Below are 27,829 nucleotides of genomic sequence, written 5' to 3' on the forward strand. Positions count from 1 at the left end.
GCGTCACTCCAGAGCCTTTAGAGTAGCACAGATTTGCTTAATCATCAAGACAAGAAGCAGCAATCCTTTTAGCCTGGCTCTAAACCTAGTACTAGCCTGCCTTCAAACTGCCCTCGAGTATTTGGGCGGATGCGCTCTCTGTTCACAGGTCAGAAGCAAGCCGAGGTTCTGAAGCTCTATACCCCGAACTTATGTTGTCAATGAGCAGGTCGTCCAACGCACTGCTCCGCTGCCCCCACCGCAGCTTCGCAACTTGGTCTTAGCGTGCCACGTCTCCTGTTATTGATCACTTTGTGCTGAACTCATACTATCTTTCGGGACCGTACCAGCCATGAGAACATCGGCATTTCTTCATGAGCAAAGGAGTATCAAGCCATGGGCCCTATCTCTTGCCCCTTTTAAGAAACTCAGCTCTCGCCCTCTTTGTTCAGGCCGTCACATGAATTGATCACGGATCGAGGCCAGCACGAGCTCGGATGTGGCGAGTGTGGCTCTCGAGGTATCGAGAATGGCGTTGTTTATAACATTCTTCTGTCCAATCTGCAGCCCGAAGAGCTGCTGACAGAGGCACTGCTCAACTTCAGCATCCATCGTGACGATGGCTGAGTCAATGACTTTGTCGTGACCGACATGTGCAGTCTAGCAGGTCGGAAAGGCGGTGTTGTTTCAACAGCGCCTCGTCGGCCGTCAGAGTCTTGGCTATTCCGCGGAATACGAGTGACTGCTTGCACTTGGATCTGTTCAAGCCATCATACCCAACGAGAACCTCCAAATGGTGCAGATGGTCTGGGATTGCTGATTGACCCTAGACCTACGCATCTGCATTCGACGCGAGTATCTCCAGACCTCCCCTTTCCGACGATGCGGGCCAAGTATTCCAAGTCCGCGTCTGCAAGCTGCTGCAATGCTACCATACGAGGCCATTGCATGTGATGGGCCTTCGAGCCAACAAGCAGCTCACGGGTAAGCCAATCTCGAGCGGGGGTTAACATGCACGAGTCTGCCTCGTCAGGCTGTGCCCAAATGCAACCAACAGCCGATGCACGCTGCTTGCCAAATCCAGCGAGGCACTTTCGGGCACCATATGGCATCAACCACGTAGCTTCCTGGCCCCCAGCTGCCCTGCCTTGAGAATCTTCTTCTCTTCCAACTTCCAGGCAATGCCCTCCCGAGAGGAGACTGCACAGGAATTCCAAGGCCACGCCTGATGAGCACCACCATGATCGCAACCATCAGCTCCAGCCTGGCCTACCCAGCGCAAGACCCTTCTGCCAACTCGAGCCATCGCGGTACGGATGCAGCGTCTGGCCCCGGCAATAGGGGGCCAACAGTGAGGGAGAAGAAACACGTGTGTGACATCTGCCACAAGGGATTCGACAACAAGTACAAGCAGAGAGACCATCGGCGGGCCCACACAAGGGCATCAGCCAACGCGATCACCATAGCAATTCATCCAAAGCCAGCCACTGCGGTCGCCAAGACTCTCTCTCATCGAGGACTTGTCTATACAACGCTCTCGAAAGACCAGAAAGCTGCAACGCGTGCGCAGCTGCCTAGTCTCTGCCACTCCGAGCAGCGGCTCAAGAAGGAAGGCTATACCATTATTGCAAGTGACGACATCACCGCGGATGGCAGCGCCAGCGCCGGGGCGGAAACTGTGCTTCCCACGCCTCGCGCAGCCCCATCAGCGGTCAAGATATCTGCAATCGTCGTCGACTGCGAAATGGCTGGCACCGCCGAAAAGGACAGCGAACTCGTCCATCTCACACTGCTGGAATTCTTCTCCGGCCATGTGCTCCTCAACAAACTCGTCAACCCCACCCGGGCAATCACTGACTGGCGCACAAGCATTACGGGCATCGACGCCAGCACCATGCAGGCCGCCGTGGACGACGACAGAGCCCTGCAGGGCTGGCAGGCTGCCCGCGCCGAGCTCTGGCGGCTCGCTGACGACAATACCATCCTCATCGGCCAGTCGCTGCACAATGACTTGAAGGTCCTGCATACCACTCACTACAGGGTCATTGACACGGCTGTCCTGGCCGCGGACGCGGTGCTGGGACAAAAGTCCAAGATCCGCAAGAGATGGGGCCTGCAGGAGCTCTGCCGCCAGCTACTGGACATCCACATCCGCCAACCAGCCGGGCCGGGGGAGAGTGTTGTTCACGACGCGCTGGAAGACACCCTAGCAACGAGGGAGCTGGTCTTGATGTGCCTCTCCTGGCCGGAGAACCTTGCTAGCTGGGCCAAGGAAGAAAGAAAGGTCTTTTACGGAAAGAACAAAGGTGGCAAGAAGCAGCTATCCAGCTTGCGTGGTGGTGGTAGCAGCTAAGCAGCCACGGCGTGCATGTGGGAAGACAGCATGCTCACTACCCCGGACAGCGAATTCGAGGTACAGAGATGGGAGGATGTGGTGCCGTGGGGCTTCTTGCCAAGCTCGAACTGATCAGTTTCCGCCATGAACTAGTCAGCCTTCCCGATCGCTGTTCTTTTGAGATCTGGTTTTTCATCATTTTTCTAAGCCCCTGTGTGCTGTTTGCATTTCTGTTCTTTTTTTCCCCTTCCTTCCTACTCCCTGAATCTAGCTGCCCAGTATATTAGGCATGTCTTTTCTCAAATTCCTCCAGTTTGTACCATGTTGTCGAAGACACGAATGAAATTATCCACTTTTGAGACGTCGAGCACACGTTGCTACCAATGCCCTGACAAACGACGCAAAAGAATATCATGCTTCCAATGCATACAACCAAATGTCCCTTTGCTCTCGATTTTTGACTCCGCTGGCGACGGTGTACACGGCGCCGTAATATTTCCCGAACTCGTCGGCGCGGCACAGCTGCCCGATGCACGCGGGGATCAGAGCCATCCAGGAGCCCGTGCCGAAGCCGAAGAGGGCGGTGAAGGCGTACAGGGCGGCCAGGGAGGTCTGCCCGAGGGGCAGCCAGAGCGCGAGCATCCAGACGAGCGTGAAGGCCATCATGATCAGGAGCGTGTTGAAGCGCCCGATCTTGTCGGACAGGTAGCCCGGGCCCAGGCGGCCGAGGCAGGACGCCGCGTTGAGCACCGAGACGAGGTAGAAGCGCGTGCTGGGCGGGTAGCTCGGCTGCGCGCTGGCGTAGGTGGGCAGCACGCCGAGGGCGGTGAAGAGGACAATCTCCATGCCGAAGACGCTGATGATGAGCAGGATGACGCGCAGGTCGCCGTACAGGGAGAGGGAGAAGATGTGCCGCGCCGAGGACCTCTTGTGGGCGCACACCGTCCGGCCCTGGACGAGCATGTTCGCGAGGATCAGGCAGAACGCCGCGATGAGGCCCACGATGCGGACGGACCAGGCGTAGCCGTACCGCGACAGGGTGTGCTCGAGGACCAGGGGGAACACGACACCACCTGTCGAGGTCCCGAGCCCTGCGACGCCCTGCGCGAGGCCGCGGCGGTCCTTGAACCAGTGTGCGACCACGGCGAGACCGGCAGTCGTCACCATCGCGGCCGTGGTTCCGCCTAGCACGCCGCAGCAGAGCAGGACCTGCCAGTACGTGGCGCACTCGGCCAGCAGCAGGAGCATGGCGACGTAGCCGATGCTGCCGACGAGTAGGATCCAGCGCGGGCCGTAGCGGTCGAACAGCGGGCCGATGAAGATGCCCAGCGCCAGGGGAAGGAAGGCAAAGGTGGACGAGATCCAGCCAACATCGCGGGCTGCGTAGTCCGAGAACTGGTGCGTGCTCCAGTAGTCCTGCAGCGTGCCGATGGCGACGATGAAGCCAAAAGTTGGGAAGAGGGAGAGGCACGACCCGGCCACGACGAGCCAGGCGCGCAGGCCACCGTCCGGGAAGTCGTCTTTGATGGCCGATTCGTCGGAGGTTGTGTCTGAGAGGCGGGAAGAGTCCTCGCACTCCATTGACTCTGTAGGCCTGGTCATGGCTTGATTGTTTTGCGTGTTGCTGAGCGTGCCACATCTCTATAATCGCTGGGTCTTAGAATTGGACTCCCGCATGAAATATTTATGTAGCAGCTGGAAGGCCATGCTGGGGATTCGCAACGGCTTTTAACGTCATCACGATGCCTGTGCCAACATTCGTCAATAGCAGGAGCCGGTCCGGCAGCAAGAGATGCGCTGTAGATCAGACTCCAGCACGGCAGCACGCTGCGTCACCGTCCCAACTGCCGAAGTCATAGTGGTGTAACAACCTGGTGACAGCAGGGGTTGGGCGGAGTTCCGGAGTATATGTTCCGCCCAATCATGGTCCACTGCCTGTCCACTTTCGGGATATCAGCCTTGTGCATAGCGTGTGTACATGGAATCGGTACGCCATGGACATGTAGATCCCGTGAGGCGACTCCGTATTGTAGTGTGAATCACACTTTCAGAGCTCATGTCAGTTGAGGGGGTGTTCGAAAGGCGAACGCGGAACGCCTGTGCCAACATTATCGGCGGTTTGTTGGCTTCGGTAACTTGGCCCGCCTTCCTTCTCCGTGCCATTAAATGTCTGCCTAGCTAGGCATGTATTCCCATGGTGGAATTCTTGGGCAAGCTTGGTTGGCAGGACCAAATAGGTAAGGCGAGGCCTTGAATGTCCCATTGTCCGCTTTTCATGCAGGGTATAACGAGATCGGCAGCGCTCTCGACTGACCGAAACCTCCGCCCACCACTATAGCATGAGCGGCATGATCTCATGAACCAGGAATTCTGACCACTCATTCTTCTCCACGGTAGCCCACCTTCCCACACTATTGTATCGGCATGTTGACATCATACGGATTTTCCCACGAAACGAAATATGCCGGCAGATATGCCAAGCCTTTTCCGCGGAATTTTCCATTCAACAGCGACTTCGGCTCACGCGCCAACACGCCACCTCGCGTTCATCAATCGTAAATCGAAGAAGCATACTGTCGGATAATCTTTGAGTATCCGAGAAACCCAGCCACAATGGACTTAGAAAGCTCTTTTGAGCGCTAAGCTTGGACTCGCCAGAACGAGCATTCTGAAGAGTACACGGTTATCATGCTGCAGTCGCTCATCGAAATTCAAAGTACAACAATCGAACCATTGGGAAGCCACTGGTAATCTCAGAGAAATATCTTTTCCAGGGTATTCTGGTCAGGAAAAAGAGAGTTTACCGTATGCTAGGTAGCAGACCGTCGTTGAGACGGGTGCTGGGCAGCGGAATCATGAGCAATCAGAGAAAACGGTTGCGCTAGCACAGTGGATCATGGTATCACGGACTATGTCATCGACAAACAAAGATTCAGGATGCGCCCAAGACTCCGTGAAGATGGGACTTCTAGTAGTGTGGTGGTGTTGAACGGGGCGCAGAAGAAAGCTTTCGTGCTGGCGAAAATGCTGGCAACATTGTACGTCCCCAATGAGCCTGCCTTTTGTGTCTTCTTTGTTCTGACTGTGAAGCAAAGGTGGTGCAACTGGAATGCCATCCAGCCCTTACTCCTTCCAACATTTCATCCTGCTTGTCAAGAAACACAGCCAAGTAGGACAGAGCCTGGGCCACAGGTTCCACGGGGCACGAACCCAAAGGTTCTCAACAGCAAGCCATGTCGAAGCAAACACCAGAGGAATGCTCACCTAAAGGAAAATGTTAGTAGGCTGGTCGCACTTCGTGCCAGTTGCGACAGTCGTATCGATCTATCTTTTTGTCTGTTAGCCCTTTGTTTTGTCGCACACTCCTTTTGGTGCGCCTTATCCGGTTTGTTAGGTCTCTTGCTGTACTTCCGATTCTCTGCAGCCTGTCCGTGTATAAATCTGTCGAAAACGTGCACCCAAAGTCTATCCACCGACTCTTGCTCACCCAGACGCCGCGACTGCCGAGATATAGTGCAGATTGAAACGCTCAAACACCAGCCATGCCTCCAAAGGATAGTTTGGCACCGAAACGAGCAGGGCCTCGGACCACAGCTCAGTCGAGCGCCGCCAGCAGTTCCACCACTCGTTCAGTGGTCAGACATTCTCAGGTGTTGCCTATGCCGCCGCAGCCTGAACAAGGACAGGGACCATCAACTGGCATGGGAGAACTGTTTTATGTCGAGGTGAAGGAATGGAATCCTGCTGAATGGTTCGACTGGGATGGCAAACCGCTTGAGGGGGCTTAGCCCGACCAACGATCTTCCGCATCTGACGCTTCCGGGCAGCTGAGTTCAACGCATGCAGCCGAGAGCAGTGCCCAGACATCAGGTGAACAAAGTGTCGAGAGAAAGGACAAGGGGAAAAGAAAGCAATCTTCACCCGGAGAATCCTCCGCCAGCAAAGCAAGGGCCGTCGACAGCATGGCGGGACCAAGTCGTCTCAATATCCCGGCCAATGTGTCCGAATACAGCAGGATGCCAACCGCAAACCGATTCGTTGGAAGTGCTGCGCCGGCACAACCTACCGGGGGCTTACCACGACCGCTATTCCAAGTTCATTTCGAGGCACCATACCACAATGTTGATAAAAGAACGGTCTCTCCCGGGGAGGCTTTAACCATCGTCATACATGGCGCACAAGGACATGAAACCTGGGCAATGCAGTATTGGGCACAGAACACCTTCTGCAACGCTGAGGACGTGAAATGGAGCTGGATGAGTGAAGAACAAGTTGTGGAGATCAGTTGCAAGGCCCCGGAGGAACAAGGCAAGTACTTTTTCAGGATTGTCATTCTGTCTGACAAAAAGTTCATGGTGCCAAACCTCTTCGTGACGGTGGTGCGATGACTAATGGTCGGCCTGAGTTAATGCGCATGAAACAAGTTTGAAATATTCCGAGGGTCTGGTTGGGTTTCGCTAGGTTATTAGGAAGGACAAAGGATGGCATAATACGAGACGATGCATCTCTCTCACGAGCTTGAATCATATGACGCAAGTGATGAAGGGATATGAGCCAGCGGGGTATTACGTATGTCAATTCACGGAGCATATGCATGTGAGTTTGATGGAATTTCCTGTGCCAACAAACTATGCGCATGTCCTATGAACTTGTATCCAACTTAATTCCCAGTGGTCCGATCGCGCGTTCCCAAGGATACAGCTTCACTCCAGCCAGAGTATCCCATTCATGGAGACAGAAAGTGTAGACTGATATGCAACGAGCGCATAGCAGACTAGTCAGTGATACAAAACTACAGAACCCCGCCATAAGCTTAAGCAGCATGTTGTGTCGCCGGTGCCGCTCAGTATCGCTTCAGTGGGGGCGACCCTTTGCAGGGAGGGGGTGAAAACTTTGTCTCGACAAACCTGGGGCAATCGTCAGCTTGTTCTTGGATGCGACACTGATTCAAGACTTACACCTTCTGCATAGACTCCTCGCGTTTTTCAAACTTGTAGTAAACCTTGTCAATGTCTTCCAAACGCACCCGGTGAGAGACCATCTGAAGAGGGTCAAGCTCCCCGTTCTCAATCTGTTTCAGCAACTCTTCCCAGTATTTCTGGACCGGAGCTTGCCCGTTTCCGATGAGGCGTACACCCTTCTCCATCAGGGCGCCTAGGTTCACCTGATTGGAGTAGCCCAGGTATACTCCGGTGATTCCACACCGGCCAAAAGGGCGAACGGACTCGACCATCTCGTTGACAATCTCGCTTGTATCAGTCTCCAAGCCCACGGTAAGCTGAAGCCAGTGAAACCAGCCCTTTGAGTATTCACCAGCAGCGCACTCCAAGGCGACGTCGGGGCCCCTCCCGTCGCACAGCTCATTGAGCCTACTAACGACGGTCGGTTTCTTCGTAAGCCCGAAGGAAAGTTTTTTGTAGTCGACTATCTCAAGCTTATCCTTGTGTTCGGCTGGCCAGCGCGATTTGACGAAAGAGAGTCGGGGCTCCGTATCAACGAGGATTATCTTGGCTGCACCAGCCTTCAGGGCGAAGACGGCGGCCATGTGACCAATGGGACCACATCCGAAGACCGCGACCTTGTCCCCTTTATAGACTCCAGTGTCATGGACGGCATTGTAAGAAGTGCTGACGACGTCGCTGAGATAGAGCGCCTTCTCCTCAGGCACCGAGTCGGGGATCTCCAGGAGATTCACGTCCCCGAACGGAACGCGGACATACTCGGCCTGCCCGCCGGCGAATCCACCCGTGAGGTGGCTGTACCCTGCGAATCTGGGAAATGGTCAGCTGTGAGGGCTCAAAGATATCGCCAGGACGACGCGGGTTCCTTCTCATACGATCCTGTCTGGTTGCCATATAGAAACTTCATCGTCTTGTTCGAGTTGGTCCTCTCGCACATCGAGGAGAGCTTCTGCTTGCAGTAGAAGCAGCCGCCGCAGGCGAACTGGAACGAGCTCACGTAGCGCTTTCCAATCTGGACCCTCTTGATGGCGGATCCTACCTTGGGTTGTGGCATCGATCGTCAGTGATGGGAGGTCAGACACAAGGCTTGAAGACGCCCGAATTACCTCGTCAACGACACCCATAAACTCATGGCCCAGGATATCTCCCTTGGTCATCTGCATAACGACCCCATGCAGCAGGTGTAGATCTGAGCCGCAAACAGTTGACCCAGTCACCTTGAGGATGGCATCTGTGTCCTCGAGAATCTTGGGCCTTGCGACGTCGCGGACCTGGACGTCGTTCTTGCCCATCCAGCATAGCGCCTTCATCGTCTCGTTCTTGCCCGTCTTACCGGGAGTGAACGACGTGACATCCTGATGGGTGGCAGCACTGCCATCGTGGCCGATTGCCTTCTCCACGGCGTATGCCAGCTGACTTGTTGCCATGATTGCGACTTGAGGGGGTGTCTGTGTCGAGTACAGGTGGTGCAGAAGTTATTGCACATGCGCTTTGTTCATCGAGCCGGATTTCCGAACGCGCACAAGTTTATATAAGTCAAAATCGTCCCCACGCTGTTAAGTAGACTGCATTCGCTTCGCACCACAAGTCACTGTCCCGTCAGGAAAAGGTCATCAAGCCCACTCAATCTGAAGTCATCAAACCATAAACCAAGCCCTGCGGCTGTGGTTCAACTCCGATATCTCCACGCACCGCAGTGGAGTACTTGAACGGACGAGGGCCCGGAGACTTGGCTATTGGGCTCTTTTGTCCAAGCCGCAGGAAGTGCGCGATTCTGGTTGTACATGTCAGTATCACTGGTCAATAAGACAGTAATCATTACATCACCAAATGCGCTCCGCGAGGACTGGATCGATCCTACGGCAGTAAAAGATAACGTGCGTGGCTTGTGTCTTGTGACGGGAGTTTGACGATTCGCACACGTCACGGCACATGAGGCTTAAATGGCTGGACGCTACGGTTAGATATGCCGCTTGCTCCGACGGCGTCAGCTCCGGTGATGCTGGCGTCGCTATTGGATCGGAGCAAATGCAAACCACAACTCTGATCCCTCTACCGAATCCTTGGAGAGGGAGACGCGCAACTGCAAACTGGGCCTGGGCCCTGGGGATCACGATCGACGTGAATGGAGCCCGAACAAACCGGAGAGCGCAGTCCGGCAAGTGAGCCGCCCTAGTCTCAAGGGGTCGTCACGCCGCATGCAGGTGAATACTGGCTCCACGATAAACACTAGCGCGAAGCGCGCAGCCGCTTCTTCCTCCGCACAGACGCCTGCTTTCAGGCCACCAGCCAGGGGGCTGCTCCGGGATGCGGGCGCGGAATACTACAAAGGACGCGTTTGCGCACAAGCTGGAGCATCAACAAGATTAATCCTAAACCCAAGGGTCAGAACTCTGTACCAACTTTGACCGATCCCGGCATCTAACAAACTGCATGTTGCCTGACACCGGACGGATGCACGCCGACCAGCTTTCATTCTCGCCATCCCCGATCATATCAACCATTAGCGCAAGCCGCGGGCAATTTAATACTCCGATAATGTCATTTGCGGACTTCTCAATCTGGACGGCAATCCCAACTGTAGTCAATTTGCAATCGCTTTCGCTGACGGCTTCAAGCAGCTTGGCCACGGATGAGCAACAAAGTTCTAGTTCGTGTTCTCAACTGTGAGACCGCTGCTCACGAACTAATTCAGCCGGACATTAACGACGTTGCAGCTTATGTACTTGTAGCACAAAGCTCACGAAAAACGGGCTTCCTGTGTCGACGCACTGATATAAGACAATAATTAATGGGGTCTCGAACGAGGCGCACGTTTGTGGACCATCATGCGACAACACACTCGCTGGGTTGCCAGAATTCATGCTCGAGTAACTCGATACTGTTGGCAAATAGTATTCGTCCATCATGGGTACTCGCACTATCCATGGATCACTTGACTATGGCATGCCTTGTGATGTGTGCGGCTTATTGTCTGCCAGAACCCATCTTGAGTATTTTAATTTAAGAGCGTGCGTGGCGGGCTTTTCATCGTGTTTTCCCTGGTTTTACGTGAGACTATGTCAGTTAACCGCAATTTCAGATTGTTCAACAGATTTACAAGATAATCCTTGGTGCTGCTCGCGAGTAAGGCCTTTGGCGTTGTGGCCAACGGATAGAATCTACAGCCCTTGGGGCTGACCGGTGTGGAGATGGAATAGTGGATTGGGCGGAGAAATTCTTCAGCCCGCCACCAGTAACACCGCGTCAAGCAAGGCCGGCGCTGCACCGGAGCCTCCGGCGGACGTTGTGAAACCAAGGCCAGCTCTGGCGGAGTCCCCGAGAGACAGACGGCGGCCAAGGCTGTCAATGCCAAGCTGTTCAAGCTCATGAATTTCGCCTCGGACATCGGGAACCCTGCTCAACGTCTGGTCGAGTATCGCGATGCTGCTTGAAATCATCTCGGGGAAGCCATAAAGGCGCATGAAATGATGGGCGACGGGGGCAAGGAGAGGCTGGGCGACCATATAGAATGCAGTCATCGCCTACAGGCCAACTCAAGCCCAATGTCATAACTCAAGAAGGAATAACGCGGCTGTATGGCCACTGTTTTGGAGTGTCGCGTAAATGGGCCGCCGGTATCGCACGACCTGCATAATTAAACCCGCGGCGCTCAAGGAACATTGTTGGACGCGTCTTCGTCGATGAGGCTTGAACTTCCGGTGCCGAGTCTCTTCACGATACTGCGTGAATGAGGTCCCAAGAGGCTCATCCCGCTGCTTGCGAGCCAGGCTGCGTATCACGGAGGCGCCCACTGGAGCTAGGCAAGCTTCTGTGTGCTCCGATCAAGCTCAGTGGTCCTTGTACTCGTTGAGGTATGGGGTATCAAATTCCCATGGCAGACCAGTACATGATTTGAAGCTCGCACAAAGAGATTTGTGACGAGCACGACCGGCCCGCTGAGGCAGGCCATATTTATTGCTTGCGTAGGGCTAGGTCAATGGGTCTGGCAGAAGGGGCGCCTCTGGCTAGGAAGTAATGCGCTCTTCAGGCTGCCATTGATGAAATAATTTCCAGGGCAACGGCCGTCACCACCCATCGCCTGCCCCTCAACGGGACTCTTCTCACTTCCTTCCCCTCCATGTGAGAAGTCTTTGGACATCATTTCATGCCAGTCCTACCTCGCAAAACAAGAGTTCACGCGGATTCGCGTCATTCTCGTACACGTCGACAACATTCTGGGTATGATCATTGTCTCCAGGATCACAAAGAATCAAGACTCCATCACAGCCCCGAGTCGTACCAAGCCCAGCTCGCGATCAAATCGGCTTCACCGTCGATACCTTCTTCGAGCACGACATTCGCATAGGCTCAACCTTCCTGCTGCCGGCAACTATCGTGCGTGACGATCTCTTCAGAACTCTCTCGTCATAGGGCGCCAGGTGGGTAGGTCACCCGATCGATCACAGACTAAACGTCGCTCGCCACACCGGCACAGGGTGCGCTGACCACAATGGCGTTGGCCAGTGCGATGAATTCGATGCTCGAGTCCTCGCCACCAGACATGGGCGACGAGTCCATGTCCGAGGGCGATATAGCTCATGTACGAGATGATTCAACACCGCCGAAAAGTGAAGTCGTCGTTCCCATTGCCAACTGGTCCTCAGCTATCGGTTATAGCAGGTCAGACCCCGCCCCAGCTATGCAAAAGATTATTTTCCGACGCTCTGACATGAATTCCGAATTACTACAGCTCCATAATGACTCAAGATGAGGACCAGACAATCACCACGCCCCCTCCAGCAACTGAGTTGTACCGCCGTCCTGATGTGGTTCTGCGAGCTGGCCACCCCGCGGTTATAATACATGCCAGCTCAACCTTGTTGGCGGAGCATTCGCCTTTCTTTCACAGGCTGCTCTTCGGTCCCTGGGTTGAGAAGAAGCCAGAAGAAGGGGATTGGGTAGTTGACCTCCCGGACTCGAACGGCAGCATGCTCACGTTCGTCCTTGGTGTCCTTCACGGGTCGCCACACGTAGCCTGGCCATGGCCGAACGAAGATTTTATAGAGAAGCTAATTAGAACGTGCGACTTTCATGACATGGTCGCATTCCTCCACCTCATACAGAGCACGTGGGTGGAACAGGTCCAGGAGCGGCCCCTAGAGGACCTTGCTGTGTTCGCAGCAATGGTCATCCTCGGAGCGCCCAAGGACGAGGTCCAAGCCCGCCTAACGCTCCTTGCGGGCGTCGTTAACCACGTCCAGCACGATATGCTGCGACCCCGAATCTGGAAAGATGGGCGCCGCCTTGGCCCCGGTGACGCCAGCGTCGACGACATTGGTATCATCATGCAGGACAACAAAATGTTGTTCAACATCCCAGACGAGGACGCCTTTGGCCTCTACGATATACTGGCGCATAGCGCGCAAGAGCTCAAGCAACTCAAGAGGACCACGATCGAGGACATGTTTGAATCGCACCGCCGAGCCTACGCCCCTTTCTTGGACATCACGAGAGACACGCATCGCAACAGCACCCTCGGCTGCACCGCGGCGCGCGGCCACCGCATCGCGCCCTATGCGCAGCGCGTCTCGTGCCACCGGATGCAGCTCGGCGGGTTCTACGAGGAGCTCGTGCGGCTGGGCATCACCGACGCGCGCGCCTACTTTGACCACCGGACGCGTGCAAAGCACAGCGTCGAAGAGTGTGCCAACCACCTGCTCGCTTTCCAGCCGGACGGGACGGGGAGCCAATGGCGCTCTCATATCCGCTGCAACAAGCCGCCGATGCTGCATCGCGTGGTCAGTGACAAGTTGATCGCCTGGCAAGACGCAGTGGCTGAGCTGAGCAACCCTGCTCTTCCTGACGGCCTCGTGCAGGTGCTAGAGCAATGGATCAAGGCGTGGGCAGACCCTGCTGCCTATGCGGTGGAAATGAGTGACTGATCAGAGGGATGGCAGAGTGGAGAGTGGTTGCGGTGCCACCAACACTGGTACCACACTGAAACCGTCGAGTATGCCTCGTGGATGAGACGCATGATCAGTAGCGTGGAGTTGATGTACCCGCTGAAACCCAAAGTCGATTGAGATCCATTGGACAAGGGGGATTTTGTGCTTTGACATGCTCGGGAGCGGGACGTTATGAGTCGAGTCGCATTTCTTCACAGAGGCTTTGACAGTCATGAAAACATCTAGCCCTGGAGCCTTGGCGCGTCAGCAGTGTCGGAGTCAGAAACTGATTATCGGTCGTTCAGAGCCTTCATTCTGAATGCGGGAAGTGAGTAGTTTCTGCTTGGGGGCTACTTAGATTTTGTTCGATGGTGGCACCGGCCTGGCAACGCACTAGACAGTCTATGACAATAGAAGTCCTTTTTGCGTAATCTTGGAATTCAGCTATCTGGTTTAAGATCTCAGCTCTTATGAAAGTTTTCGCATCTAGAAAAGAACTTCTCTGAACGTGGATAACTTGTCTCGAGCCTCTGGGTCATACCAGAACGACTTTTCGCTCTTCGAATTGACCGATGAATGAAACTGCCTCTTCCCGGCTCCCGAAATGGCTTGAAGCAATCCCTATCCGACGGAAGTTACCATTCGCAGCATCAGCAAGTAGAAGACCTTCCATTAAGTTGCGTGGTGGCGCGGATAACTTTATCCAGAGTACGAAGACCTCTTCCGCAACGTCTTCCATCGAGTCAAATGTTCCATCATACCATGAATAACCCTTCATAGCTTGGTCTTCAGGCTGCATATCCCCGTCGCGCCCCCGGAATCGGAGTATTGCTTTAACATTATCAAAATGGGATATTTCCACTGTCCCACCAACATCAATGATGGCGGCGGCAAAAGGCCCTCTCAGAGTAAGCGCTGCAGACTCAACTTCCCCTGTGTCGTCCTCGCTCTGAAACGTCATGGTGGCAGACAGGACGGCGGCGAACAAGATGCGCCCCATTTCAGGCAAGGGCTGCATGGAGAGTCTCCCGTCGAGGCTGGCCCAAGACCATGTGGGTGCACGATATGTGTCGCGTCGTTGTGCAGGGCCTGCGACGCACCACATAAGCCCGTCCGGAAACTGCTCTTCCCAAAGCCCGGCGAGATAACGATGGTGCTTCCCAGGTTTCAGCCTGTTCAGGGCTGCTCGCATGTCCTTCGCGAGGCCGGATATCGCAACAAGCTTGTCTGTGTGGACTGTGAGCTCCCGGTCCGTATAGTAAGCCACGAGAGCTATCCAATCGAGGAACAGCTGTTCAACTTTGTCCTCGCCAGTGGATACATCGGGCCCGTCCAGCAACGTTTTCCACAAACAGGGACTTTCATGCGTGCTTTTGGCCCGCTGATCCTCGTCTGCACCCCCAATGCTGATTCTCGACTGATCTGTCTCGGCACAGCGAGCTTCGCGACACTCCCAAAACACCTGGCGGGACCCAAAGTACAATGTGCGGGGTGCCAAAAGCCGTTCCTGAACGACCCAGGAGCGCTGCACAAGCGGCTCAGACGCAAAAGCGTAATACCATGAGATGCTCCTGTCGAGCTCAGACACGTAGGCGGCTTCCACCTCGTCTTCGGCAGTCTTGACACGCACCATGGTGGGTGCCACGCGTGAAGGATCACGCTCAAAGAAGCATCCGCCGTCGCTGTCGCTGGCACCGAGCGCTGCGATGCTGAAATGTGCATGCTGGTAGACGTCCTTCATGGTCGCTGCCTCTCTCTGCCAATCATCGACGGAATCCTGGTATATGCACAGTCTGTCCACCCAAAGGTAGTCGACTTGATACCTTTGCACAATCTCGATGGCTTCTCTGAATGTCTTGGGCAGGCTCTCGACCCGGTTCTCCTGCTGGAGATACTGTGCAGTTGTGCGCGTAAGCATCAGCAGGCTCTCAGCCGGTTGTTTCCCCCAGCAGTAGCTGAGCGCCGCGTACTTTGACGCCGCAGGACATTCCCCTCCAGAGACAAGGCGAAATGTGCCTGACGGGCTCAGCTGGAGCAGTCGGTTCGGTCGAAATGTCGATGAGGCTTCTCTGCGTCGGCACAGCTCATGCTCAGTGAGGCAGTTGTTCATCCAGCCATCCATGACACGCCAGGCTTCCGGGCAATTGGTGGAGGGGCCGAAGTTGGAATTGTCGCCATGATCGTACTCAGGGTCTGATATAGTGCTCGGTTCCAGAGTCAGCATTGACACGCAACTCCCTTTACTTATTACCCAACCTGCATTGTCGGGCCAGACCATACATACCTTCGAGGGGAACCAAGTCAAAATCCTGCTGGACAGAGCCAAAGCCGTAGAATATGCTTGGCTTCTTCACCGAGGCTCCCTCTGCGCTTGACTCTTTCCAGGACAGCCAGAACACCGAGAAGTACCCCAAGCGTCCAAACTCTGGCCTGTCTGATGTTCGTACACGCGCCCGAGGGAAGAGCTCGAGGTCAAACCTCTTACATATGGTGCAGCCCTGCTTACACGAGGCCAGCCATGACCCCTCGTCCTTGTGGTGGCCATGCACGAACCGAGGCTGCACATACCCCTCTTGTTCCCTTGCTATGTCAACATGGCGGCACAAGGAGTCAAGGGCGGAAGAAATGAGGTTCCTGGAACAGCAGCAGATGGCGGGAGACGCTGCTCACCTGGATAGTCGTCAAACAGGTCGCCGGTGGTGCAAAGCTTCACGGAGCGCGTGGGGTCCCACATGCCCTCGAGGCCATTCTTGCACACGTCGCAAAGCATCGTCAGTCCAGCTAGTCGCTTATTGCACGTCGGCCAGCCAGTAGTTGCGGGTGAGGTAATGAGGAGAGAGGAGGGGCAGTCCACCAAGGGCGTGGGAGATCTGCATGTAAGACGCCAATCCCCACAAGAACCCCCTGTGCGTGCCCTGGCAATGTCGCTCTTGTGCTCATATCGTGATTGGCTGACCTGTCAAGCAACCATGTCCAACAGGAAGCGAACGAGCCGTTCGATAATATGTGCTGATTGCGGTTCTATCGTGACTGTCTTTGAGTGAGGTCGGTGCCAGGCAAGCCCCTGTTTAATGTGCTGCCTTTGTTGCGGCTCCCTGCAGTAAGTCTTGTCAAACGCGTTTGATGCAACACCAGGCAGTTAGCCAGCAGGCTGAAGCTGGACGATCAGACAATATACCAGCTCCATTTGTCAGTTTTTGCCACAACTCGTCATCGTTCACCGCTGAATCACAAGACGTTGTCTCTGTCAAACCCTGCATCGTCTGCCCAGACTGACCGTATCACACCGGCGCAGCGTCTGACCAGCCCTACTCGTCTTAGCTGCCCCGGACATAATCCTGACCTTGAGGGATTAGTTGAGGGCGCAGCTGTTTCCCCAGTCATGCTGAAATCGGCTCCACGCCCAAAGCCTGCCCCGTACTGGCGGAAACACACCTACGTAGACACCACACCATACCACACTAGACCCATCACGGCACCCACGAGAATAGCGACCGGCGGGCTCACGCCAAACCAGTAGCCGCCCACATAGCTCCCCGCCGTGACAACCACCCACCACGGATCAAGCCCCAAGTTTGTGCCCAGCTGGTAGCTCTCGTCGATATAGCCCGTCTGCCAGAGCCGGTACACGGCCGTGTAGATGAGCCCAACGGCCGCGGCATTGATCCCGCGCAGCGACGACTTGACCCAGCGCCAGCCACGGATCGCATGCCACACGCCCATGGTGCCGTGGACGGTGATCAGTCCGGGGGCGAACATGCCCGCGAACCCCAGCGCGGCACCCGCTGCGGCGGGGTATCCGCCATTGATGGCCGTCAGGCTGCCCAGGTACACGGCAAAGTTGAAGTTGGGGCCGGGAAACGCCTGCGTGATGGCCAGGCCGATGAGGAAGTCGCGCGTGCTGAGCCAACCCTCAGCGACGGTGTACTCGCGCAGCAGGGGGATCACGACGGGACCACCGCCAAAGATGATGGTGCCGGCGAGGTACATGTTGGCGAAGAGGCTGAAGAGGAGGGACTTGGCGGGCAGAGTACCGCGCAGGATCATGATGACGGCAAACGAGATGAGGAACCCGACGATTATGGCCAGTCCGGTCTGCCAGCTCAGGTTGAACTGCCTGTCTGCAGGGACGACCCGGGGCTCGGTCTCGGACTCGGGAGGCGCATAGGCGGCCGCGGCCGGGCTTGCGCCGTCGGCGGTGCTGTGGCTGGCAGTGCCGTCCCTTGTTGACTGTCTTAGGTTGGGGAGTTCGACAGCCTCCTCCTCCACAGGCGCCTGTCTCCTCTTCGCCTTAGGCTGGAAAAGACCAATCACAGACTTGACAGGACCATGCAGCCAGCGGAAGTCGTAGACAACCGTCGTCACGCCGGCCAAGAACATCAGGAGAGGGAAATACCACAGTGCGTTGTACAACATGCCCGCGGACGCACCGAGAAAGACAATGATGCGGGTCAGCTTGTCGGTGATGGCCTTCTCCGATAGTTGCACCGCGGCCAGCGCGACTATGCCCACAGTGGCGGCGTTGAGGCCGGAGAGCACAGCATAGGCGGGACGCGGGAGGGTCTCGCCAATGTTGGACACGCCAATGGAAAGGCCGAACATGCCCAGGGCGCCAGGAAGACTAGCTTCGGGGTCAGCAAGCAGCAAGTACAGCGGGCAGTGGTTGATGGCGCATCTCACCTCCACAGAAGGAAGCCAAAGACCGCGGACAAGGTCCCGTCATGCAGCAGGTTGATGCAGTAGTGCATCTTTGTACTGCCGGGGCCCGAGAAGGCCTGGCAGACGCTGAAGAGCTCCTGGTACTGTAGGGGGATATGCATGTGTCAATGCCTGTCGCCAGTGACGGGTGCGGTGCGAAAGAAACTTACCATTTGCTCGTCGACCCATTGCAGCTTGGTGGTGAACTTGTCCCGAAACTGGAGACGAGTACGTTGGTGTCAGTGCATGCGGGGATGAAGCATCATCGTATTTAGGAAGATGTCACTGACAATCTTGAAGTGCGTGGGCGGACCACCAAAGGAGGTGAACCCTAGGTACCAGTTCTGGCGGAGGGTGTTGGACAGGTGATCCTGCAGATCGGCTGGATGCCACCCGAAGCGACGCTGGATGGCCATGCTGCTGGCGCTGACTTGTCCGCGCGATGTGGTGAATGGCCAGGAGCGATACCTGTGCAGGCAGGTGAGAGCGGGAGAGACGCGGGACAGAGCGACGACACGCGAGGCTTTGGTGGGGATCGCCGTTGGCAGTAGCCTCATCTGCGGTCCGAGCTAGCCTAGCCACGTCCTGCTTTGCCAGGCCGCGCTCCTGGACCGGCGGGCCCGGCACGTGTGCGGGGGAACGCCAGTGATTGAAGGACTGAGCATGGCCAAGACATCAGAGCGCGGAAGGTTCCGCGCCAAGTCATGACCATCCATCTTTCTCGGTTTGACGGACACAAGATGTTTCCTACAACCCAGGCGAATACCGAGGAATCCATGAGAGAGCATTGAAATGAAACTGCCACAACTCGGGGCCAGCAGCGCACCACATACATGTGATTATTCTGTTGCTGGGTCTGGAAGTTCCTCTCTCTGCCTCGATGGTCCACCGTTCAGCCACGGCCAACGGCTAGCCTTAGTGCCCGGCAGCCTCCCCTGAACTACGGCTTGCGCCTAATTAGTGGGCTCGATCAGTGCGTACCCTTTAGGTCAGCAGCTTCTTTGGTGCCCGCGTCACTGTGGCGCTGCTTTGTTGCCAGCATCGGAACACAAAGCCTTGCTCGTGCCAAAGGCTTGGCGATGACTATCAAGTTCTTGCGGTTTCAATTCTGTGAAGCCTGAGGGCACAAAGATGCGATCTCCAGCCTCATGCCAAGTCCGTGGTCTAGTGTCGCCCGTGACGTGCCGGGTCTCACCACAGCATTCCCTTTGCAACTAGGGTTTCCCCCCCGCAATTTGCCAATGCAGCACACTCCTGCATCCTGAAATAAGCAAGTCATCCCTGCATGCCTGCCAGGGGCACTGGCACCTCGACTCTGTGACCCGTCTGGTTCCTGTGACCAGCCCGGCTCGCCGGCAATGCTGCCGCCGGTCTGGGCCTCTACAGATCGCTCCCGGCCGACCGCCCGCATGGGACGGCTTCCCCGAAAGACGGCCTGAGCAGTTGACGCTTGTCGGTTTTGGGGCTGGGCCCTCTCTAATAGGTGGCCCAGTCATGCTGGCCGCGAGCCAATTGTTATTAGCACCAGGTCGGCAGCTGCGCCGCAGCTTACCAACGTTACGTACGTTTGCAAAACATCCGTGCCGACCGCCCTGTGTTACCAGCTCTCGTGGCTCAACAACGGCCCTCGGCGGCAGCACGCCTGGGCCAAGGCTTTCGGCCACAGTCCGCAGGATGGATCCCGATTACGCGGCAGACACTGCAACCTGGTGCGCCTCAGCAGCTGCTGAGGTGTTGCGTATGCAGCACAAAGTTCACGACCTGCAGGGCGACGGCGATGGCTAGAACATCAGCTTCGCCTGGCATATTCGGACGAAGCCGGCCAGGCTGGCACATGAATGAAATCCTCTATCTGCCATGGGTTTATAAATACTTCGTATCGGACAACGGTCGTCAGATGCCTCTTGGACAACACCGCAATCTGATCCGCCTTCTCCTCAAGTTTCAGAGCAGGTACCAACCATCACTCCAACATGAAGCTCGCCACAATCACCGCTCTAGTCGCCAGTCTTGGCCTCGCAAGCGCCGCCCCGGGTTTGGCTCCTGCCAAGGCTGTTGGCGTCTTGCACATGTTGTCCAAGAAGTGGAACTACGACGTCTGCAACAACAACTGCGCTCTTTCGGGTGTCGCCATGCCTGACGTCAACACATTCCAGCTCCCTCTTGAGAACAACTACTCTCAGCAGTGCCCCCCAATCTCCATCTCGCTGCCCGATCGCAGCACCGTCACTTCCCAGGTCTGCCTGGACTTTGTCGGCACGAACCTCTATTTCAACTTTTCGTCCTTCCCTGGCTACACGACCAAGGCCGCGTCCGTGGCTTGGGGGCTGAAGGGCAATGTGGACGACCCCTCCAGCTGGAGCAGCGGCCCTCCGTCGACCAACCTCCCGTGCACTCAGGGGGCTTCCGGCTTTGTCTGCGTGTTGCCCTTCGCATCCATCTTGGGCCTCACTGGCAGCGTCGCCACTACCGATCTGTTGGCTGGAATGTGCCCCAATGGCGCCCGCGAGGCCCTCGACCTCTTCCTGTCTTTCTCCGGATCAGCCCAGGCCACTGGTTCCTCTACCACAGTGGACTTCAACAGCCTGCCTCCTTGCACAACTCGCGACGCAAGCGGGACATGCACAGCCTCCTCGACTACCCAGAACTACTTTGAAATGAGCTACCGCTGCTCCAGTTGCGAGGCCGCCCCTTGCGCATCAAGCTCCTCGTCCTCCACCTCCACTTCCACCACCTCCTCCACCTCTACCTCCGTCTCCACCACTACCTCCACCTCGACTTCGTCCACGGCATCGTCCTCCCCGTCCCCCAAGCCATGCGGCTTTGGCACGGCCTTTGGCTACCAGAACCCCTACGGCAACTGCAAGAAGTCCTACACCCTCAACACCCAGAGCGGCCAGGGCTGCAACCGGTGGGGCTGGTACGAGACCCCCAGCTCGCAGGACCTGCGCAGCGGCATCGGCGGCCCTCTGTACGTCGGCGCGGGCGGCAACGACATCTCCAAGGCCATCGATGTGGGCACCTGGTCGGCAAAGCTCAACAGCCAGGGCCGCGTCGTCGTCACCTACGCCCTCGACGCCGGATATTCGCTGTCCGAGGCCCACGTGGACGTCGAGTGCCTGCCCATCGACAAGTGCGCCCCCGGCCAGTACACGTACAACTCGGGCGCCATTGCCAACCTGCGCACGTGGACCACCAGCCCGATCCCGTACCCTCCGTCTTGCTCGGGCAACAACAAGGTCGCGCTGATTGTTCACGCCGCGGTCAACAAGCTGACAAGCGCCAACACTTGCCCAGCCCCAAAGTGCACTTAAGAACAAACAGCTGAGTGCTGGGCATGGTGGAGCACGGGGGTCAAGAGGCTTGGAAGTTAGGGGAGGGCTAGAGAGAGCTGAATTGAAAGGAGGACGTTGTGTAAAGATAATTTTTTCGAAAGTTTTATAAAATTCCAGATGTCAAGTACAGTCATTATATCCTGCAAATTTATGACTCTTTCTGTGCAACTCTGAGGCATGAAAGACACGAGCGCACAGGTTACTCGGGAGCAAGTGGTTCTCTTACTTCGCACTATTGAAATGAGGCTGGATCCCAGCGCCGTCGTTTTTGGGTGGCGCCAACGTTCTGGCGCACCCTCGTGCAGCTTGCATGCTCCTCCCCTCACATGTGGAAAGTCGTACTAGCTTCGTCCTGTGAGTTCTAATATCCTTCTGCATCAAGTTCCCTTCAGGTCCTGCCAATAAGCGCTTGGGAGCGTTTGGCTAGCTAGGTGATCATGCGTGGCCCTTCGCGGCGCTGGGCGTCCTGCGCCTCCTTTGGCTTTTTGTGGTCTCTAGCTATTTTCTTTTTGAAAAAAGGATTGCTGTCGGGTTTGCATTTCCTGGCACGTCCTTTTGCCTTTTGCAGCTACTGATCGTCCTGGTTCTCAGTTGGGTCATCGCCACCATAGTCATTTGAGGGCGGCAGCACCCTGACTCGTCTGCTTCTTCTGCTTCTTCTTGGTGCTCTTCTCACTAGTCTAGAACAAGTCGCCCTCTCCTTCCCCTTGTTGATCGTCGATGACTCGCTTCGCCAGAGTGTCTCCCACAACCTGTTTCAAAAGCTCGTTTCGCTGTTGCGGCGTAGAGAATACAAGACCAGACTTCTCGTCCATCCCGGCGAGGTGCGTGATCACCCTGAACGAGTACCCTTGGTCCACCAAGAACGCCTGGCGCCTGGTCGAGTAGTACATCTCCGCGGTGTCCCTCGACACCAGGGAGTAGAAGAAGGCGTTGAACCCTTCGTCGGACCGGCGCTTCGCGCGGAGGATGCGCCCGAGCCGCTGGGCCTCCTGCCTCCGCGAGCCGTAGTGCGAGGATATCTGGATCTAGCAGGTCGCCTCGGGGAGGTCCAGCGAGGTGTCGCCGATCTTGGACGGGAAGATGGTTTTCACGTCGGGGTTGTACATGAAGTTGTCGAGGATCTGGACGCGCTCGGAGTTGGTGGTCGAGTTGTCGAGGATCTGGACGCGCTCGGAGTTGGTGGTCGAGCCGCAGATGCAGACCTTCTTCAGGGCGACCGCGACGTGCCATAGCGCGTACACGTTGTCGGAGAAGACGATTTCCTTGTCGCCGTGGCCCTCATGGTAGTCGATGAGGAATTGGCAGGTCCGGATCTTTCGCGGGTTCATCGCGTAGAGGTTCTGTTTGAGGCCCCACCCTCCTGATCACCTCCCTTAACGCTATATTCCCTAGACTATGCTCGCCGCACCGGTCACAACCTTCGAGCAACAAGATAACACGAAAAGCTTTCTTGTCCGCGCCTGTGGTAGCCTGTTGCGATCTCTCATGGACCAAGACCGACAAGTGGTACAGTCCCGAGATTGTGTGGAGTAGATAGCCGTGCAAATGGCTGACTATATTTCAAAGCTTCTTTTGACCGAGATACTGCCTGTACGACTTCGTCAACAAGCTAGAGAAGAGCAGTCAGGTTCAGTGCCTAGCGAGAGTCACGCTAGCTCTAAGCGCGCGCGCTTAGAGGCCAGACAGGATCGCATTAAGGCCACACATTTCTACTAGTTATCAAGGGCAGCCCCGGCATGGTCTGCCAAGCTATGACCTAGACGTTCTCTTGGAGTTGTGCTCAGTTCAACAGCCCTTACTTGGCTTCGGATAGAGATGATTTCCTACCTCTGCTCACTGGTCTGGTGTTCGTACAAATCAATGGCCACGCGAGAGCATCTTCAGGGACACCAGACCAACTCGACATCCTACAAGCTTCAACGTGCCTAGTTTCCAACTACAAATGAATGGACATGCGTTATGGTAAAGGCCTCAACACCCACAGCCCCGATCCGACATTTCGCCAAGCCCTTCGTGGGGGTCAGCGGTCCTACGCGGGATGTTGTCAGCGTGCAGCGCCGATCAGATCACGAGGGACTCGAGATAACACAAGCAACAGGGCAGCGTAAGCTGGTGCAACATCCGATGCCGAGGCTGTAGAGGTTTGCTGACCCCGCCTGCGATCATGCATTCTCCGCTTCCGGTCTGGCCACTCTTGTCATCCTGTTCTGATAGTCACAGCACTTTACCTATCACCCGCTTCTTAGAGACGTATTGAGTCACCTCACCTGTTCGATGGACTCAAGATCGCCACTATGGCTGATTCGTTCAAGCATCAAGATTACACCGTAGGGTGGGTTTGCGCCCTACCCATCGAGCAGACGGCCGCCTGGGCAATGTTGGATGAGAAGCATCCCCGCCTCGCGAGCCCAAAGGGCGACGACAATGCCTACATGCTCGGCTCAATCGGCGGGCACAATATTGTGATAGCATGCTTGCCCAAAGGTCGCATAGGCGTGACCTCGGCATCCACTGTCGTCACACAGATGGTGTCGACCTTCACGGCCATCCGTTTCGCCCTCATGGTCGGGATCGGCGGGGGGATTCCGTCCAAGGTCTCACTTGGCGATGTCGTCGTCAGCACTCCTACCCCAGAATTCCCAGGTGTTGTGCAGTGGGACCTGGGCAAGACAGGGACTCGCGGATTTCGAAGGACTGGCGCGCTCAGTCCTCCGCCTGCATCTCTGTTGTCAGCAATCTCGAGGCTTGAGTCGGCACATGAGATCGAAGGCTCCAGGATTGAGGAGTTTCTGGAGGAGCTAAAGCAGAAACATCCAAGGCTCACATCAAAGTATTGCAAGTCAGCGATGCTGCAAGACTGGGTGTTCCCAGCGGACTATCCCCACGTGGAGTAAGCTGAATCGTCCATTGCTTTCTGTACGCGCAGGGCTGACATCTGATGCTCATGAAAGGAATGCCCCGACTTGCCAAGACTGTGATCTCAGTCTAGCAGAAATGAGAACCTCTGATGAGCCGCGAATCCATTACGGACTGATTGCGTCCGGCAACCAAGTTGTCAAGAGTGCTCAGCTCAGAGATGAGCTGTGCGTATCTCTAGGCGGAGGAGTCCTGTGTATCGAGATGGAGGCGGCAGGGCTGATGAACAAGATCCCAACACTGGCTGTCCGCGGTATCTGTGACTACGCAGATTCGCACAAGAACAAGGACTGGCAACCATATGCCGCAGCTGTGGCTGCCGCTTTTTCCAAGGAGCTCCTGCTCGATATTCAGCCTGCTGAAGTCAGCAACGAGCAAACAGTCAAAGACTTGGTAGAGGCTAGTCAGTGAGGCTTTTCTCCCTCTTGCAAGCCCGCGATGCTAAAATAAGGTCAGTGACGACCGGCGTCTCAGAGACACGCGAGCAGGTACGGAGGATTGAGCGTCAGATAGAATCACAACATGATCGCGAGATACTGGACTGGCTTTCGCCCACAGGATATGGGTCGCAACAGACTGAACTCCTCAGGAGACGCCAGCCTGGCACGGGGCAATGGTTCCTCAACCACGAAAATTATGGGCACTGGCTAAATGAGCCAGGTGCTACGCTCTTTTGTCCCGGAATCCCCGGAGCAGGCAAGACTATGCTTGCCGCCCTCATCATCGATGACATGAGCCGCAGGTATGAGACATTGCCCGATGTGGCTGTTGCATATGTATATTGCGACTACCAGCGCGCTTCTGAACAGACGACCGAGAATGTCCTCAGTAGCTTGTTGCGGCAGCTCGTATCACCCCTCCCACACACCATCAACGCAACGAGGGATCTTTATGGCCGGCATGCCAATCAGCAAACCAGACCCAGTCTGGAGGAAATACTGCGGGTTTTACACGATGCCGTGAAATACTACAGCAGGTGCTTCATTATTATGGACGCTTTGGACGAGCTTGAGCCAATGTGTCGTCGATCTGTCCTCTCAGAAATCTTTGAGTTCCAAGCCCGATCTGGAGCAAACATCTTGGCAACAGCGAGACATATCACAGACATCAAAGAATCATTTAAAGGTGCTGCCGTGATAGAGATCAGCGCAGCCCACGGCGACGTCTTGGCATTCCTGTCTGCTCAGCGGAGTACATTGCCATGTGCTGCTGATGAAGTGATCTGCGCCGAAATCACGGCCGCGATAACAAAGAGTATCGGCGGCATGTGAGTTTGACCTGCTCTCCGCATTCCACATTCCAGATATTAACCTTAGTAAAACAGGTTCCTGCTCGCTCGACTTTATCTCGACTCTCTCAAGAACAAAGACACCCGGAAGCAGATACGCGCAGCGCTGGCCAGGTTTACCGCCGCCTCAAGTCCCCACGGCACTGCCTCCAGCACAGTGTACGACACTGCCTATGAGGATGCTATGGAGCGAATCGAGATGCAGCCTCGTAAGGACAGAGCGAAGCAAATCATCATGTGGATTACTTGCGCCAGACGACCGCTCACGATTAAAGAGCTACAATATGCATTGGCGGTCGAAGCTGAATCTGGTTCCGAGGCGCTGGACGAGGACAACATTCCCACTCTGGACATGTCGATCTGTGCCGGGCTAGTCACAGTTGAAGGCAGGACAGGAATTGTCCGGTTCATTCATTTCACAACACAGGAGTATTTTAGACGGGCCGCGCCCAAGTGGTTCCCGAATGCCGAGCAGCTGATTGTTTCAACCTGCCTCGCATACCTGTCTTACAAACTCCCCGAGGAGTTTTTCGAAGCAAACCTCGACCTAATAAGCCGTCACGACTTGGTGCCTTATCCTTTCTATCCTTACTCAGTCAACTACTGGGTCGACCACGCTCGTCTTGCGCAACATCATTCGTCCGTCCTGCAGTTCCTCAAAGACCACCAACGAGTAAGGCGCACAGTGGCTTTGACGAGGTTGTGGAAAACCTTCAGGAGGGGCCCTCTGCCAATGCCCCATAATGGGTTCGAACTCGCTGCCTGCTATGGACTAGCACACGTTGTTATGGAGCTGCTTCCATCCTTCGACGTGAATCGCGACAGCAGAATACTTATGACAGCATTAACCTGTGCGGTACACAAAGGTCATACCGATGTGGTGACCATGCTCCTCGACGCGGGTGCACCCTTGGACGGACCGACGAAACACTCAACACCACTGCAAATCGCTTCTTGGCAAGGCAGCACCCCCTTCGTGATGATGCTACTTGACTTGGGGTCAGCTATTGATTACAAAAATGACGGGGGATGTTCAGCTTTATCATTTGCAGCAAGGGAAGGTCATCAGGATGTGGTCAGATTACTTCTCGATGCAAAGGCTTCAGTGGATATTCACGACGACATATCGCGGACGCCATTGAGCCATGCAGCAAGAGCGGGCCACGTGGAGGTGGTCGGGTTACTCCTTGAGGCAAAGGCATCAGTGGACCATAGAGACCGTACTGGAAACACTCCATTGATCGAGGCAGCAGAAAACGGCCATGTCAAGGTGGTCAGGCTACTCCTGGATGCGAACGCGTCGGTGCGACCGCGTGGCGATCAGGGTGAGAGCGCTTTAACCCTGGCAGCCTCAGGAGGCCATGAGGAAATCGTCAGGCTCCTCCTCAAGGCAGGGGCGACGCTGGAGCCGAATCGTGACCGTGGGAGGCATCTTGGTTTTCGGCCTTGTAGTCCACTCCCCGCCGCGGCATATCGTGGGCGGGCGAACGTTGTCAAATTGCTCCTTGAAGCCGGCGCACGAGCAGACATGAAAGACGAGTTCGGAAAAACGCCAATGGACTGGGCGGCGGAACGGGGACGCCCGGAGGTGGTCAAGCTGCTGCAAGAACACATAGCACAATTGCGCCTCAACGCAGAGCAACGGCCGCGGACGCCGTCCGCTTCACCATAGTAGTCGTATCCAATCGGCGAAGGAATTTTGCTCACGTACCACTGCCTTGGTGGGTTTGGAACTGCAAGTATGTTTGAACCGCCAACAGGAGCAGGTAGTTCCGAGACGTAACATATCTTTTGACTCCGGTTAGTATCGTGCAGGTGGTGTATATGACGACATGTATGCCACACAATGAGCAGTATCAAAGGGGGCTCGCGCCCTACTTCCCAGTCAAATGGCCTAAAAACAGGGCTGCTGCCGTGGAATCTTGATATCGGTGACCGGCAGATACGCCAGCAGACACGACCTCCCGATAGAACCCCTACATAGAGACTAGCGACTGGGTCAGTTAAAGTACGTTCTCTGCATCAGTTTCGAGCTCTAAACTCTAGCTTGCCTAGGTGTCCCCCGAGTGACAATTAGAAAGCCGCAGGCTCGGCACAGTTCGACCAGATACGATCTTTCAAAGCCGTCGTCAGTCATGTACCATCATTCTGATGTAGTCTGGAAAGACCGCTCTGAATTGGGTAGAAAGCCAAAAGTGACTGGTCGGGACTACGAGCAATCTATTTCTGCAGAAGCACTGCAGCGCTCAACCTCTATACACTATGCTGCCAGGCTTCTATCTTGTGCATCTGTCTTGACCTCCTCCCAACAGCGTGGTCCAGAAAATGGCGCGGCGCCTGTTGGCCTCAAGGAGGTTTCCTTCCACACCTAGCGAGATGATACATGC

At 55.7% G+C, this 27,829-nt stretch overlaps 10 protein-coding genes across 10 annotated transcripts; 5 read left to right on the forward strand and 5 right to left on the reverse strand.

Moving 5' to 3' along the window:
• Positions 1-1,126: 1,126 nt before the first annotated feature.
• Positions 1,127-2,707, forward strand: B0I36DRAFT_333231 (ribonuclease H-like domain-containing protein). The gene has a single exon (XM_046155192.1). The coding sequence runs from the start codon at positions 1,208-1,210 to the stop codon at positions 2,330-2,332; it is 1,125 nt and encodes a 374-aa protein (XP_046007024.1). The 5' UTR covers positions 1,127-1,207; the 3' UTR covers positions 2,333-2,707.
• An 18-nt stretch (positions 2,708-2,725) lies between these two features.
• On the reverse strand, positions 2,726-3,895 carry B0I36DRAFT_252237 (major facilitator superfamily domain-containing protein; the record flags this gene model as incomplete). Its single annotated transcript, XM_046150672.1, has 1 exon — positions 2,726-3,895. The coding sequence occupies one exon, from the start codon at positions 3,893-3,895 to the stop codon at positions 2,726-2,728; it is 1,170 nt and encodes a 389-aa protein (XP_046007025.1).
• Positions 3,896-5,856: 1,961 nt separating this feature from the next.
• On the forward strand, positions 5,857-6,702 carry B0I36DRAFT_353568 (uncharacterized protein; the record flags this gene model as incomplete). The annotated part of the gene is made up of 2 exons (XM_046157224.1): positions 5,857-6,039; positions 6,103-6,702. The coding sequence occupies 2 exons, from the start codon at positions 5,857-5,859 to the stop codon at positions 6,700-6,702; spliced, it is 783 nt and encodes a 260-aa protein (XP_046007026.1).
• A 231-nt stretch (positions 6,703-6,933) lies between these two features.
• B0I36DRAFT_296270 (alcohol dehydrogenase GroES-like domain-containing protein) lies at positions 6,934-8,772 on the reverse strand. The gene is made up of 4 exons (XM_046151890.1): positions 8,382-8,772; positions 8,151-8,314; positions 7,273-8,085; positions 6,934-7,221 (listed from the first exon to the last, which is right to left on the reverse strand). Exons 1-4 carry the CDS (start codon positions 8,700-8,702, stop codon positions 7,158-7,160), a joined length of 1,362 nt encoding a protein of 453 aa, XP_046007027.1. The 5' UTR covers positions 8,703-8,772; the 3' UTR covers positions 6,934-7,157.
• A 2,995-nt stretch (positions 8,773-11,767) lies between these two features.
• On the forward strand, positions 11,768-13,199 carry B0I36DRAFT_367310 (uncharacterized protein; the record flags this gene model as incomplete). Its single annotated transcript, XM_046159438.1, has 2 exons — positions 11,768-11,937; positions 12,008-13,199. The coding sequence occupies 2 exons, from the start codon at positions 11,768-11,770 to the stop codon at positions 13,197-13,199; spliced, it is 1,362 nt and encodes a 453-aa protein (XP_046007028.1).
• Positions 13,200-13,626: 427 nt separating this feature from the next.
• Positions 13,627-15,588, reverse strand: B0I36DRAFT_333235 (heterokaryon incompatibility protein-domain-containing protein). The gene is made up of 2 exons (XM_046155193.1): positions 15,487-15,588; positions 13,627-15,395 (listed from the first exon to the last, which is right to left on the reverse strand). Exon 2 carries the CDS (start codon positions 15,322-15,324, stop codon positions 13,738-13,740), a length of 1,587 nt encoding a protein of 528 aa, XP_046007029.1. The 5' UTR covers positions 15,325-15,395; positions 15,487-15,588; the 3' UTR covers positions 13,627-13,737.
• Positions 15,589-16,441: 853 nt separating this feature from the next.
• On the reverse strand, positions 16,442-18,383 carry B0I36DRAFT_393034 (chromate ion transporter). The gene is made up of 4 exons (XM_046161452.1): positions 18,191-18,383; positions 18,071-18,118; positions 17,883-18,004; positions 16,442-17,823 (listed from the first exon to the last, which is right to left on the reverse strand). Exons 1-4 carry the CDS (start codon positions 18,314-18,316, stop codon positions 16,638-16,640), a joined length of 1,482 nt encoding a protein of 493 aa, XP_046007030.1. The 5' UTR covers positions 18,317-18,383; the 3' UTR covers positions 16,442-16,637.
• Positions 18,384-19,484: 1,101 nt separating this feature from the next.
• On the forward strand, positions 19,485-21,362 carry B0I36DRAFT_333240 (uncharacterized protein). Its single transcript, XM_046155194.1, has one exon. It carries the CDS (start codon positions 19,874-19,876, stop codon positions 21,212-21,214), a length of 1,341 nt encoding a protein of 446 aa, XP_046007031.1. The 5' UTR covers positions 19,485-19,873; the 3' UTR covers positions 21,215-21,362.
• A 553-nt stretch (positions 21,363-21,915) lies between these two features.
• On the reverse strand, positions 21,916-22,566 carry B0I36DRAFT_367314 (uncharacterized protein; the record flags this gene model as incomplete). The annotated part of the gene is made up of 2 exons (XM_046159439.1): positions 21,916-22,257; positions 22,330-22,566. 2 exons carry the CDS (start codon positions 22,564-22,566, stop codon positions 21,916-21,918), a joined length of 579 nt encoding a protein of 192 aa, XP_046007032.1.
• Positions 22,567-23,532: 966 nt separating this feature from the next.
• B0I36DRAFT_367315 (uncharacterized protein) lies at positions 23,533-27,814 on the forward strand (the record flags this gene model as incomplete). The annotated part of the gene is made up of 5 exons (XM_046159440.1): positions 23,533-24,128; positions 24,190-24,557; positions 24,611-25,421; positions 25,479-26,115; positions 27,755-27,814. The coding sequence occupies 5 exons, from the start codon at positions 23,533-23,535 to the stop codon at positions 27,812-27,814; spliced, it is 2,472 nt and encodes an 823-aa protein (XP_046007033.1).
• Between the last annotated feature and the right edge of the window lie 15 nt (positions 27,815-27,829).

Source organism: Microdochium trichocladiopsis, assembly GCF_020744255.1.
Source record: "Microdochium trichocladiopsis strain MPI-CAGE-CH-0230 chromosome Unknown B0I36scaffold_10, whole genome shotgun sequence".
Classification (NCBI taxonomy): Eukaryota; Fungi; Ascomycota; class Sordariomycetes; order Xylariales; family Microdochiaceae; genus Microdochium; species Microdochium trichocladiopsis.

Coding starts and splice junctions, on each gene's coding strand:
- B0I36DRAFT_333231 (XM_046155192.1), top strand. CDS start 1,208: ATGAGCACCACCATGATCGCAACCATCAGCTCCAGCCTGGCCTACCCA.
- B0I36DRAFT_296270 (XM_046151890.1), bottom strand. CDS start 8,702: ATGGCAACAAGTCAGCTGGCATACGCCGTGGAGAAGGCAATCGGCCAC. Junction 8,086..8,150: donor TATGGCAACCAGACAGGATC/GTATGAGAAGGA, acceptor ACCATTTCCCAG/ATTCGCAGGGTACAGCCACC. Junction 7,222..7,272: donor GAGGAGTCTATGCAGAAGGT/GTAAGTCTTGAA, acceptor CGATTGCCCCAG/GTTTGTCGAGACAAAGTTTT.
- B0I36DRAFT_333235 (XM_046155193.1), bottom strand. CDS start 15,324: ATGGATGGCTGGATGAACAACTGCCTCACTGAGCATGAGCTGTGCCGA.
- B0I36DRAFT_393034 (XM_046161452.1), bottom strand. CDS start 18,316: ATGGCCATCCAGCGTCGCTTCGGGTGGCATCCAGCCGATCTGCAGGAT. Junction 18,005..18,070: donor AATGGGTCGACGAGCAAATG/GTAAGTTTCTTT, acceptor ATCCCCCTACAG/TACCAGGAGCTCTTCAGCGT. Junction 17,824..17,882: donor TTTGGCTTCCTTCTGTGGAG/GTGAGATGCGCC, acceptor CCCCGAAGCTAG/TCTTCCTGGCGCCCTGGGCA.
- B0I36DRAFT_333240 (XM_046155194.1), top strand. CDS start 19,874: ATGAAGCTCGCCACAATCACCGCTCTAGTCGCCAGTCTTGGCCTCGCA.